This window comes from Squalius cephalus (genome assembly GCF_949319135.1).
Source record: "Squalius cephalus genome assembly, chromosome: 13".
NCBI lineage: Eukaryota > Metazoa > Chordata > Actinopteri > Cypriniformes > Leuciscidae > Squalius > Squalius cephalus.
The window spans coordinates 14,350,005-14,364,680 of record NC_137134.1 but is presented as its reverse complement, the minus strand read 5'-3'; the positions used below and the strand labels follow the sequence as shown (position 1 = coordinate 14,364,680).

The window sequence follows — 14,676 nt, the reverse complement described above, 5'->3', positions numbered from 1 at the left end:
GAATGCAGAGATTCCAGTTACATCCTCATTCATGAACAGAGAAAATGAAAGGGAAAGACAGAGAACTGAAAACAACACGTATATTGTCTGGATTTTTCCATGCATTTGCCTTTCAAATTTTGTTCATTACCAGCACAAACTGATGCAGCAAAATTAAAAAAATTGTCTGCAATATACAGCTTATACAATGCATGTAGGCTACTTGATCATGTAGCCTACCTATTAAAGAACCTATTAAAGCACTAAGACATGGGAACAGTATAGCTAACATTCACATTTGAATATTTATCGCAAGTCATATCGTCATCGCAATATTAAACAATGTTATCACACATCGCAGCTTTTCCTCATATCGTGCAGCCCTAATATATATATATATATATATATATATTATTTATTTTTATTTTATTTATTTTTTTCTATGGAAGTAAATGGGGCCCATCATCTATTTGATTACAACATTCTTCAAAATATCTTCTTTTGTGTTCAACAGAAGAAAGAAATGTATACAGGTTTAACAACTTTAGGGTGAGTAAATGATGACAGAACTTTCAGTTTTGGGCATATCCCTTTAAGTTTATTAATAAATTGGTGATGGCAATAAGAGCATTAGATGTTGAAAAAAGTGTGGTCAGAGTGAGTTTGACTTAGACTTCCTCTGCTTGATGTGGAAGGTTTTTTGTCTTCCTGTGTTTTCTTCAGAGCTGCAGTAGATTCATCTTTATGTTGTGTGGAGAGAAGCAGAATCATATTGAGGTGTTTTAATCAAGAACAACATGAAGATCATTCAGCTTCAGCTCTGTGAGTTTATTATATGATATGACTATATATTATACAGGCTTTGTAAACTTACTCAAATTAAATTAAAATTGTTGTGTTATGCGTCAGGGTTTTATCAGTTTTTTTTTTTAATCTTATAGATGTGTTAATCTGTTGTCGAGCTGCAGTCTCAGATCAACTCACTGATTTGGGATCAAATGTGACCATAAACTGTGATCTTGATGGAAATTAGGTTTATTGGATTTTACTGAAAACACCAGATCCTCCAACAGTGATTCTACGATCATTCTCATCATCAACATCTCCTTTTTACTCAAATAAAACATTCAGAAAGAAATATTCAGTGCAATTTAAACACAGTCTTGTTATTAATAATGTAACCGCTATTGAATTAGGAGTTTATTACTGTATGAAAACAGGCACTCCTCCAAAACTCAGCAACAGCACCAGACTGCACTTCACCGGTGAGTTCATTTACTTTTTCAGTGATCAAGACTCACTAATGATCACTGCTTACATTCATACTTGTCATTATACATTTCTAGATATGAAAAACATAATTATATTAATAAATAACAATTTATTATCATAATTCTCAGTGCTTTAAATCTTTAGTTTTTTACTGTGAGACTGGACACTTTCTTTACAGAATCAACTCAACTAACTGAGTGTTACAATCACACAATTGAGTGTCACAATCATACAGTGGTGGAGAATATTGATCAGAATCAGACACAATGGCACATCATTACCATCATATCTGGTCTGATGAACGGGCTTCTGCTCATTGTGCTGATCGGTGAGATATTTTCAGCCATATTCATATCATGCTTTTCTGCAGCTGAAGTTAATTAAATATGTAAATATTATTTATTTAGGCTTTTGACTATTTCATTATTATTAAGAAAGAATAATGTAACCTGAATTCACTGTTCTGTTTTTAGGACTGGTAAAGGTTTTTGTCGTTGGAAACAGAAGGTCCACAGAAGAATCACAACTCAACACTGATCTACAGCAGACGCGAGTTATAGAGGAGCACAACTTACAAGTAAGAATAAACTTAAATTATTAAGGATTTATGTCATTTTGGTCAACTGTAGCTGGAATTGCTGATATTTCTCTTTCAGTACGCCACAATGGATTTTTCCAAGCTGCGTAGAAATATTCGCTCCAGCCAAATCAACAGCACATATGCAGCTCTAAACCTGCCGAAGTCATGAACACACGAGTATGACTGATCTTATACTTATCTTGTTCACTTTGTTCACTCTGAAAGTTCTAAAAAGAATTTTAGATCAGGGGGTTTGAAACTTGGGTCGGAGGAAAAGTTCAGAAAAAAGTTACTGAAAAAAAAAGAAAAGAAAAAGAAAACAAATAAAATCAAAATCAACTAAATTTTATATTATTATTAATATTTAATTGTGCTTTCTAGACTGCTTGGAAGTCATGAGAATGATCACAATTATTTGATTAAATTGACAGCTATAGTTTTATATTTTTCCTTGTGTGTACATCCAACAAAACTGTAATAATGTGTAGATTGGTGGAATCAAAATGCATGAAAACCCCTGTTGCAGATGACATGAGTGTTTAGGAACTTTTATGTATACTAGTTGGTCTACTTCTCTTTGTCAGTTGGAAGACTTTTGGGTAACGCTTTATTTTAAGGTGATGTAGTTAAACATTACTATGTGTATTTACTATAGTAATAACAATAGATTATGCATAACTACAAGTAACTAACCCTAATGGTAGCGCTATACCATGTTTGTGTAGTTACTTAATATTACTCAGTACTTATTTTAGTAAGTACAATGTAACTATGTCCCCTCCATTTAAAATAAAGTTTAACCAACTTTTGTCTTAATCTGTATCTGGTAAAAAGTTTGTGGTAGTTGCTGAAGTGGATTTATCTTTCTTTTTCTAGCATACTTTGATCTCAGTATGGAGTGTGTGCACATTATTCATTATTTTTATGAAGCCTGCTTGGTTTCCATGCTTTTGGACCAAGAAGTAGATTTATTTAACAATTTATTTAATAAAGGGGACTGTTTATTTTGTCAAGATGTTTCAATTAATGCCTGTATAAAATAATCTTTATAAAAAAAGAAAAACAGAATCAGTTATATGACCATAAGATGATAAAGTCTTCTCTTGTGAAATTTTGTGGCTTGTCAACCTACTTTTCTTTAACTCAGCACTCAGGGGTTTTTTTTCTTCTCATTTTTTTTTTTTTTGTGTCTGTTGTTGTTGTTTTTTTTTTGTTTTTTTTTTTAAATGCATTTTATATTGAGAAAACATCTGAGTATATTTAGGTATTCAAATAATAAGAAGAAATGTGCTCGCAAATGAATGGCAGAAATATTTTCTCGATTTTCTCATTCTTTTACTTTAAAGGGATAGTTTACCCAAAAATAATTTAAAAAAATGTTCATTTTCTCATTTTCTCACTCTCAAGTTAATCCAATCCTGTATGAGTTTCTTTCTTCAGCTGAACATTTTGAAGAATGTCGGTAACCAGACAGTTGACGGTAGCCATTGACTTATTTATTTTTTCCTACTATAGTGGTCAATGGCTACCATCAACTGTTTGGTTACCGACATAGACAAAATATCTTCTTTTGTGTTCAGCAGAAGAAAGAAACTCATACTGGTTTGGAAAAACTTGAGGGTGGATAAATGATGACAATTTCCATTTTTGGGTGAACTATCCCTTTGAATGTACTTATTTTTGACTCATGCTCAAAATTATATTGATATGACTGCCTTTAACACTTTCCATTCTTAGATCTACATGAACTTAATTAGTTTCACAATATATAAATAATATATAATTCATATAAAATAATATTTAAATCCCATGTGAAAACTTTAGGAAACATTTAGGAAAACACATTTGTTCTCAGAAAACAGTCCAGCCTTTCAGTTATAATTTACCTTTATTATAAAGCTGCTTCATTTTGAAAAAATATATATTTTTTGTGTGTGTGTTTGTGTGTTTGAGAATGTCACTTTAATAATCTACAAAAAAGTTCTTTAGCTGGTATTAGTCCCTCTAGTAATAGTAGGCATTTTCCTATACTTCATGTAAACAGCATTTTACTTTAATAACAAGGACAAGTTAATGAAATTTCAGTGTCATATTAAATCATTTCCATATTGATATTCATATTGATTGGCGTTTATGACTTTATGAAGTGAACACAGACATACATTAAGCACCATTTCCAGATTCATTGTAAATCAATATTAAACTAAAAAAAAAAAAAATGAAAAAGAGAAAAAAGTATATATATATATATATATATATATATATATATATATATATATATATATATATATATATATAGTTGTTCTATATATTGCAATTTGTTAGGTAAAAAAGTAACACTATGCAGTGGTGTTTTTAACTGAAGTGCTAAACCAAAACCATAAACATGTTCCACTGGCTTGGGCACAGCTAAAGACTCTCACCTTTGTCTAGAGTGGAGGTTTTACTGTTAACCGAGTGCAGTGTTTTTCCAAAACCTGTAAGTTTATGTATCTCAGTTCTCACGGTTGTCTAAACCTCAAGTGGAAACAGACACATTGCAGCATGCTAGCTTTGTTTGTTTACTTGGTCTGCACATTTAGTGCCCACTTACTTGCCAAGTGTGTTAACGCATAAAGCATATTTACAACACTTATACCGAAGTTTATATTGCTGTGAATGTCCAGGAAACTGAATCTGTCAAAGCCATTTCACATGAATCTAGGGTCTTTCTCAAAGGCTTCAACCAATGAAATAAATGCTTACACAAAAATAATACTAGAAGTGCTGAAACTATGTGAAAAAATCAATTGAACATAAAATGAACATTCACAATGCAGTCTGTAAATATGAGGCCTATTGCTGCAAACGGACAAGCAGGGTGATACTAACAGAGAAATCTCCCAGTGCTGCTGACCAATCAAGTTTGAGGATCAGAATTAACAGCTGTATGATATTTATTAAATATTTCAGGCATAACATTTTTATTAACTTTAGAATTCTGGTCAATTTTAGAACTTCTGCACAGGTATAGTTTTAGTCCGAAGGTGGAACGCAATGAACAATTCAGTGGGTGAAAGCTCCTTTAAGCTGTTTTCTGTTGCAGCCTAAACCCTGTTTAGAGTGACCACCATGACTCATGAGTGATAAAAACAGCCTAAAGATTTCAGTGGCAATGTGCATGATGTCATTAGCAGATATGGTCCTCTGCAAATTCAAACAAGAGCCAATCAAAAGCTTTACTAAACAGCCATTAAATGGCAGGAGGCATCATGCACATCAAAAACAGGCCAAAAATTGATAAGCCTATTCAACATATCCTTGTGTGTGTGTGTGTGTGTGTGTGTGTGTGTGTGTGTGTGTGTGTGTGTGTGTGCATGCAACTCAACTAAAACAAAAGAGAGAAGAAGAAAAAAACATGAATTAAAAGATTAATCTTTTCTTGTTGGAAACTTAGAAACTTAGAAAATATTTTCATGATAATATTTTTACAGATATGTAGGCCTATATATATATTTAAATTTAATTTTACAAAGTAAAAATGGGTGCCTTACAAGAGGATCATCATATCTGAGGGTCTATGGCTTTGTTCACATTTGAGGTTTCTTACATCATGTTTGGTTGTGACTTTGTTTGCACAGGTGTGGCTGGGCCACTTACAGTGTGCTTATGCTATATTTTGTTAAATAATGCAAATACATTTTTAAAGTGTGGCTTAGGTCTCCAAATATATGTTAGGACACTGTATAGACTGTATTTCAAAGATTTGGTTCAGGTGTTTATCCAGTAGAGGGCGCCACACAACAGTGAGACAACCACATTCAGAAAGAGGCTCCTCCTTACCCCATATCCTTATTTTTTGGGGTGGCATTTTAAATACTTTTGGTGGTATTTTCACCTTCCCATACATTTCCAACCCTGGTTTGTGTGAAGTGAAGGCCCCTTCTGTTGCATTTCAAGTGAATCAGGTGAAACATTTAGCAATTAGCAAAGGCCGCTAGTGCTTGTGAGGTCCAAAATGTCCTTACTACTAAAAAATGGGAGAGAGAGAAAAAGACTAAACAGCTTTAAGTAATATGTGTTCAAAACTGGATCAGCTTTGGCTGTTTGTTTGTCCAGGAACAACATTTCAGTCAAAAATATTTCAGTTAACCTGAACTCTACTTGTACACTAAACCCGAATCATACTCCTAAAATTTGAGGGAAATTACCATACGTTATAAGCAATGCTGTACAAGCTTATAACTCTAACCCAGCCTTGAAATCTGAGTGCTAGATATGGGGATGTTGTTGCAGGACTAACAAGGATGTTGATAGAGGAAACCTGTCCTATAATCACATTCACTTCTATGCACATATCCCTCAAGGCAAGCTGCAAATGTGCTCTTTGCCACCTTGTATGTCAAACATACAGTATTTTTTTGCCATGTAATCCAGTATTAGTTCCTAAAATATTAAGATATTAAGAATTTTCATTGTCAAATCAAACCTTTCTACTTCATTTTAAAAAAAAATCCTGTGTGTTCTTGTTTTTTGTTTCTAACATATGATATAGCTAGTTCCATTGCATACAGGATTTTGTGTTTTCCCCCCCTTTCTTTTTCAAATGTGTTTTTTTAATTGGCCCTATGAACTGCCTGCTAAGGCAAACCCTCTGCTCAGTATAGTCAAACCATAGACTGTAAAAAAAAAGAGTCAAACCCAAAGAAAGCATTTTGATCCCCCCTGGTGGCTAACTGCAGTAGCCTATTACATGCAGAAGGAGAGATCTTAAACGTGAGCCAATCTAAAAAAAAATTAAAAAAAATAATCCAATTACAACTTTTTTTCAAATATGGTTTCTGTCATTTCGGGTAGTATCACGCAGACGTATGTTCAAGTGTTTGTTTTCCCAATAAGTTTGATTTTAGATAGCCTAGTTATTTGATGCTATAAAAACAGGGTGTAACTTCATGATTGACAGCTGTGCTTGCGATTGAGTTTGCGGGAGAGGGAGTCTTGATCCCACGGCTCCACCTCAGGATAACTACTGTGCAGACTCGGCTCCAAATTACTTAATCAGAAATGACCATTTCTGGAATATTTTGACCTTTTTTCTTTTTTACAGTGGAAGGAAGTGGAGACGCGTCGTCATGGTTCCGAAAACGAAAAAAAAAGGTCATATAGCATTGCAACAAAAGGGTGAGCAAATAGTAGGCCTACTGAATTTTAAACTATTCTATTGTGTAACATGGACTTCAAAAGTTTAGATGTCAATTGGGTATGTTTGTGCATAATCAATCATTACTGTAGGTAAGACCTGGCTTTGTTATTTTTGTTATTTGCTAAATGAAATAAATCTGTTGCTTTCCCAATTCATCTTTCTTGCCTCATAAGATATACAAGCAGAGGTCATCTGTATATTGTTTTGTTTGTTTTTTGTTTTATGAATGGGATTCTGTCATTTGATTTATTAATCATTATTCAAATAAATTGTCAAGATTCATTAGTTGAGTAAATTAATACATGTATCTATTCTCTTTAATAATATGAAGACCTCCGATGCAAAAGCCTGTAAAAGCCATGTCAAAAATGAGATAATAATATTGAGTGAATGCTCTCTGTATACGTTCATAAAATACAAACTCACTAAATCCCAGCCAGTCCATTCAGAAACCATTCATAAACCTATAGGCTATGTAGCCCCGCCCCTTTTCAGCGCTGCGCTCGTTGTCTTTTGACTTCCGATCTGTATTTTCACAGCGATCTTGCGTATTTATGAATGAACGGCTCGTTTTAAAATCTTCCCGGTCTACTGACATTTGTTATGACATCTGCTTTAAACATTACAATCTCATGATAACTTTAGTTAACTTTACATTAATTAAATCCACTTCAAAAGCTAATTACTCCTGGACAGCAATGCCATAGGAATATACAGAGCGACCGCAAAAACGTAAGTTCAAAGACAATATTTTAAAGATGGCGGCGCCCTCGTTTCTCTGGCGCATAAGGTCTATAGGAGCCTGATAAAAATGTTAATATTAAAGAAAAACGTTAGACGGACTTAGAGGCTTTTGCATCTGAAGTCTTCATATATTGAATGCTGCATCATTATCCTGTACATGCTAAACTCTTCTCTAAATATGTTCCAATTTGGCAGTAAATGTTATTGAAGGGAAGCGTCTTCACACATCTTACCCTACTGGTCACTGTAAGACTAGCAAAATCAAACTACAATCTAAAACTACCTGCACGTGCACCGGGACACAAAGACGGTAATACAAAATGCTAATAACAAATCAATCAAAATAATAGTTAGAGCAGATAAACCTGATAATCATTAATTAACCGATTCATGTTTAATGTATTGATGCTTAAAAGGTTTCAGTTTTAATTCTAGTTTAAATAAAGCATTTGACAACAAAAACACAGCAGGCCAAACACAAATATGAGCAACAGACGGTCATTGCTAACAAGCATGACATTTACAAATAGCATTTCATTCAGAATTCATCAAACTTACCTGTTCATTAGTCACAGCCAACTGTGGCTAATTCATATAAGACCAACATAGAACACATCCACATACCCCCCTATAGGGCTCATAAATCAAGTTTGTATCTGCGGCGTTTTATTTGACTATTTTGCACATCAATATTTCTATAATCTGGATGAAATACTACTTTTGAACAGATAGATTTGTAAACTCTTCTATTTCCGTATGCCATGTGTTTTATGGATGTTATCAGATGGAAGTGACGTCAACAGACGTGCCGATATTCATTAATCTTTCCCAAATTTACAGTATATTCAAGACTCTTGATCTTCTACTCCATTTTCACCATTAATAATATCGAACATGTTTCTGATCTCATTCATTGTATCTCCATTCATCTGTCTGTCATGCCTGGACTTTAATTATCAATAAAAGACATGACAAAAGCTTCCCGTTTCATTGGTTAGATAACAAAATATTGCTAGTTTCACTGAAAAATAGCCAAGTAATGTACATAATAATAAAAAATAAGCTGAGCTGGTCTTTTCAGCAGGTCGCTATAGTCGCACTTATGTTTATTGAGATGTTTGATCCTATGAGTGAAATGAACAGCAGTGAAGGAATTGAGTAAATGTACTCAGACTTACATGAGAATGAGAGGGACGTGTCATTTCTTAAACTCCTCTAGGAAAAGGTTGTGTTCTGGATCCTAATCCTCAAGTGAAACATTTCTGCTTCATAGTTCCTCTCTCGTGTTTTCATCCTGACAGACTAAACAAGTTCTGAGAGACTGAGGCTGATATTCTCTGATGATCAGATGGGAGGAGATAGAGACTGATGGGAGGAGAAAAACAAATAGACAGGATTGTTGTCAGACTAGATAAGAGGGTGAGTGAGTAGGCAAGTATGTTGTGTCACCAGTAACATCCTCATTCTGACCTAGAGAAACTGAAAGAGAGAGAAAACAAAAGTCTCAAACTCACAGACTTTCCATACTTGGCTTGTCTATAGCCACACATACAGTATCAGCATTTAGGTTTGGTTGTGTATGTTTCTTGTTTTTTATTTAATTTAACTTTTTGAATTCATTGGCACACATACACTTGTTTTGTTCTATACATCTATTGTTTTACAATGTTATAAGTAACAGATTCAAGATTCAAGTGGCTTTGTTGGCTTGGTAAAAGTTTTACATTGCATTGCTAACATGGAATTACACACATACATTTACACACCATTAAAAAAAGTTTGATATAATAAAAACAATGAGACAGAATTGTTTAGTTATTTAGATGTGATGTTGATGTCTTTGTCCTGTTATACTGGTTTGTCAGGACCTCCCAGACCTGCAGACAGATTTGCATTTATCTTTTCTTTTTTACATTTTCTTTTGTATTGTATGTATTATAGCATTGTGTAGTGTGTTTTGTGGTATATGGACAAAATGCTTTTTGATAGATATTGTCATCATAATGTTTCTGAATCACACACAGGCATTCAGTTTGATTGTTTATCAGTATTTTGATCTGATGCCTGATGTGTTTCATTGACTGGTAAGGAGTGGTGTTGATGTGGAAACCCTGAGCTCCAGGGTGTTTGTCATTTACACACACAAAGAGCCCCATGTGTGTATGATATTATGGTGCTGAGATACAGTTGCGCCTTTAGAGGCCAATAAAAACCTCATAGGCCCTAAAAGAGCCCCAGTGCACTGCCTCAAAACACACCAACTGTTTTGGCGTTCTTACACAGTCTTGAAATTTGAAATTCTTGAAAGCTTGGTTTGTTTTCTTACCATTGAAACGTGTTAATTTTCTCTATATAATTTAAAAATACTACAAAAGAAAAGTTAAAGGGATAGTTCAAACAAAAAGGAAAATGTACTCAGCATTTATTCACCCTCATGCTTTCCCCATCTTTCTTCAGATAAACACAAATTATTTTTTTTAGGAAATTAAAAATGCCACTCAGTTGAAGCTTAATAAAACTACACACATCGGTTGTGACGGTAATCCATAAAACCCCAGTGGATGAATCAATGTCTTCTGAAGTGAAAAGATAGGTGTGTTGAAGAAAAATACTAATAATTTAAACACTTTTAACTCACTTTTTAAATCACTTGACATATACATAAGTATGTTGGGAAGTCCGCATGAGAAGTACCAGAAGTTTATGATAATCTTAAGATCATCTTCCAATGACAGGCTAAACAAAATTCTCAAGACTTACTGTAACTCTTTATCAATACATTTTACACTTCAAATGTCCCAGTGAACATTTAAGATATTAAATATGTTTAAAAAAATAAATCAATTGAGGTCACTTGCTTCTTCCATACTCTGTTAATTTGAATATGCATTATGTGAAAAAGTTAAAGTCATGTTCGTACCAAATAAAAATAATGTTTTTGTGCTAACATTTTAAGAACATTATTAAAGTTAAAATTACTTTGAACAAATGTTTTAATAATTTTACTAGAGAATGTTTATTCACAGCTTTAAGAGAACCTTAACAGAATATTAGTTAAAGTTCTGAGAATGTTCCCTTACTTGTCCCCTCTTTCTTTCTCTCTGTATTTACAGCTAATTTAATGTCCTGTGTGTGTGACATATGGCGTGTCTATGTGATATTTGTGTGTGTGTGTGTGTGTTGTGTTAAGTTTTGACCTGCTTTAATTTATAAACCCTCTGTCATTTTCTGTCTGTCTGAGGTTCATTCGTCTTTGAATCCATGTTTGTCTAAACCAACACAACACGACAAGAAACCAGAAAACACGAAAGTCACACGAGCAGAGAGACACGTCGTCCCTCACTCATATCTGCTTATCCATTTGTCTCTCTGTGATTATGGTTGTATCTGAACATCTCTTGACTTTCTTTCTGTTGAGGTTGTTGTTCAATGTTTATGAGACTAAACAAACCCACCGTCTTGTTGCTGTCTGCCTTAACACAAGCAAAACAAACACGAAAGCACACACACACACATGTCTGGATGTTTTGTATGATCAACATCTCACTGTTCATTTTTCAGCTTCAGAATGAGATCAGATTGAGATGAGACTTGTTTCAAGGTGGAAAAAAGTCTTTGTTTTGCAACAGTGGGCCCTATTTAGCAAGTGTGCCCATTTGTGCGCCCATGGGCTGCTGGTCTGAAAACGAGGTGTGTTCAGGTATGTTCAGGTGTGTTCAGGTGCATTGTTGGCGCGTTGCTATTTTGAGGCATCTGAAATAGACTGCGCCATTGACCAACAAAAACCTGGTCTAAAGTCAATGGCGCAGTATTTAGGGCCCGAGCACCGATGGTGTGAGGACCCTCTTGGAATTGCTCTGTTTATTATTAGGGCCCGAGCACCGATGGTGAGAGGACCCTATTGTTTTTGCTCCGTTTATTATTATTCTTCTTCTTCTTCTCCAAAGTGAATCGCTTTTTAGAGGGCCTAAACATGCTCGAAAACTCATGAAACTTTGCACACGCTTCAGAAGTGGTGAAAATTTACGTGTGATATGGTTTTCAGAATTGGGGGGGGGCAAATTCGGTAAATTATTGCCCCCACATTTTGCCCCGGCTCCTGGTTTCACGTACAGGTATGAAATTTGGTACATACATGTAATGACCCAATACCTACAGAAAAGTCTCTTGGAGCATAGCCCTAAACACAACAGGAAGTGAGCTATTTTGAACTTCCTCCTAGATTTTGGGCATTTTTCGTAATTTCCTGATGTTGTACTTTAACGAACTCCTCCTACAGATTTGATCTGATCCTCTTCAAATTCGGTGAGTGTAATCTTAAGGCCTTTGTGACGTTAAATTGCGAAGATCTAGAGTTTTCGTCGAAGGGTGTGCCCTCGGCGGCCTGACAAACGTTCACCCAATTTCGGCCTTCTGGTGATATGATCAGATAAGTTCAATATTAATGTTGAATGCAGTTCCGATGTTGCTAGGCAACCACAGACAGCCTGCAGTAACTCAGCCATACAATTTCCAATCTGTCCCAAACTTCACATGTTTGATAAGAGTCCTGTCCTGAACACATGACCATGCTCATATTTGGTTATAGCAATAGCGCCACCTGCTGGTAGCAGGAAGTGTGGCAAATACAAAACTTGCTCGAAAAATCATGAAACTTTGCACACGCCTCAGAAGTGGTGAAAATTTACATGTGATATGGTTTTCAGAATTGGGGGGGGCAAATTCGGTAAATTATTGCCCCCACATTTTGCCCCGGCTCCTGGTTTCACGTACAGGTATGAAATTTGGTACATGCATGTATTGACCCAATACCTACAGAAAAGTCTCTTGGAGCATAGCCCTAAACACAACAGGAAGTGATCTATTTTGAACTTCCTCCTAGATTTTGGACATTTTTCGTAATTTCCTGATGTTGTACTTTAACGTACTCCTCCTACAGTTTTGATCTGATCCTCTTCAAATTTGGTGAGTGTAATCTTAAGGCATTTCCTAAAGGCGCCGGGTGGCGGTGGCTGGGGTGCGAGGGCCCTTTTCATCGCTGCTTGCAGCTTTAATTATTATTATTATTCTTCTCCGCATTGAATTGCATTTTTGAGGGCCTAAACATGCGCGAAAACTCACGAAACTTTGCACACGCGTCAGAACTGGCGAAAATTTACATCTGATATAGGTTTCAGAATTGGACGGGGCAAAATGGCTCGATAGCGCCACCTATAAAAGTTCAACGGAGTGCGCCTCCTGCAACGTTCCACGTACGTGCACGAAATTCGGTACATACGTGTAATGACCTAATACCTACAAAAAAAGTCTCTTGGAGCATAGCCCTAAACACAACAGGAAGTCAGCCATTTTGAACTTCCTCTCAGATTTTTGTGCAGTTTTTGCCATTTTCAGGCCTCGTACTTTAACGAACTCCTCCTACAGTTTTAATCTGATCATCTTCAAATTTGGTGAGTGTAATCTTAAGGCCTTTGCGACGTTAAATTGCGAAGATCTTGAGTTTTCGTCGAAGGGCGGGTCCTCGGCGGCCTTACAAATTTCGATGTTTCGCCATGAAACAGGAAGTTGCTGTAACTCAGGCATGGAATGTCCAATCTCCCCCAAACTTCACACGTTTGATAAGAGTTCTGTCCTGAACACATGGCCATGCTCATATTCAGTTATAGTCATAGCGCCACCTGCTGGCAACAGGAAGTGACATGTTTAACACTGTTATGGACTCCTAATAACATATAAAAAAGTGCCAGCAAGTGCGAAACATGCTAACAACATACTAGAAGCATGCTAAAACATGCTAGCAAACTCTTAGCTAAGTGCTAAAGCATGCTATTATTGCAATTAAATAGGAATTTGCTGTAACTCAGGCATGGAATGTCCAATCTGCCCCAAACTTCACACTTTTGATAAGCGTTCTGTCCTGAACACATCTACATGATAATATTCAGTTATAGTAATAGCGCCACCTACTGGCAACAGGAAGTGTCATGTTTAACACGTTGATGCCATTCTAGCAACATGTTAAAAATGCCATTGAGGTCTAAACATGCTAGAAACATGTTAAAACATGCTAGCAATACTTAGCTAAGTGCTAAAGCATGCTAATTCAATGAAACAGGATGTTGTTGTTACTCAAGAAGGCAATGTCCAATATGCGCCAAACTTCACACTTTTAATAAACGTTCTGTCCTGAACACATGACCATGCTCATATTCAGTTACAGTCATAGTGCCACCTGCTGGCAACAGGAAGTGACATGTTAAACACTGTTGTGGACATATAAAAACATATAAAAAAAGTGCCAGCAAGTGCTAAACATGCTAACAACATACTAGAAACATGCTAAAACATGCTAGCAAACACTTAGCTAAGTGCTAAAGCATGCTATTGCTGCAATTAAATAGGAATTTGCTGTAACACAGGCATGGAATGTCCAATCTGCCCCAAACTTCACACGTTTGATAAGAGTCATGGCCTGAACACATCTACATGAGAATATTCAGTTATAGTAATAGCGCCACCTGCTGTCAACAGGAAGTGACATGTTTAACACTGTTGTGGTCTCCTAATAACATATATAAAAGAGCCAGCAAGTGCTAAACAGGTTAGCAACATACTAGAAACATGCTAGCAAACACTTAGCTAAGTGATAAAGCATGCTATTACTGCAATTAAATAGGAATTTGCTGTAACTCAGGCATGGAACGTCCAATCTGCCCCAAACTTCACATGTTTGATAAGAATCATGGCCTGAACGCATGCCTATGCTCAAATTCAGTTATAGTAATAGCGCCACCTACTGGCAACAGGAAGTGACATGTTTAACACGTTGATGCCGTTCTAGCAACATGTTAAAAATGCCATTGAGTTCTAAACATGCTAGAAACATATTAAAACATGCTAGCAATACTTAGCTAAGTGC

The 14,676-nt window shown here is 35.6% G+C and overlaps 2 protein-coding genes across 2 annotated transcripts in view; both read left to right on the top strand.

Annotated features, from left to right (window-relative positions):
- Positions 1 to 14,676, top strand: part of LOC307169381 (uncharacterized protein) — a 301,523-nt gene that overhangs the window by 156,998 nt on the left and 129,849 nt on the right. The gene's annotated exons all lie outside the window — the stretch shown is intronic.
- LOC307169430 (uncharacterized protein) lies at positions 921 to 2,125 on the top strand. The gene is made up of 4 exons (XM_079890051.1): positions 921 to 1,244; positions 1,430 to 1,579; positions 1,725 to 1,828; positions 1,908 to 2,125. The coding sequence occupies exons 1-4, from the start codon at positions 1,190 to 1,192 to the stop codon at positions 1,998 to 2,000; spliced, it is 402 nt and encodes a 133-aa protein (XP_079746177.1). The 5' UTR covers positions 921 to 1,189; the 3' UTR covers positions 2,001 to 2,125.

Bases quoted from the DNA above. Each gene is read 5' to 3' on its own strand.
- LOC307169430 (XM_079890051.1), top strand. From the start codon at position 1,190: ATGAAAACAGGCACTCCTCCAAAACTCAGCAACAGCACCAGACTGCAC. The intron at 1,245-1,429 runs GTGAGTTCATTT...CTTTCTTTACAG, and splicing joins CACCAGACTGCACTTCACCG to AATCAACTCAACTAACTGAG. The intron at 1,580-1,724 runs GTGAGATATTTT...TTCTGTTTTTAG, and splicing joins TCTGCTCATTGTGCTGATCG to GACTGGTAAAGGTTTTTGTC.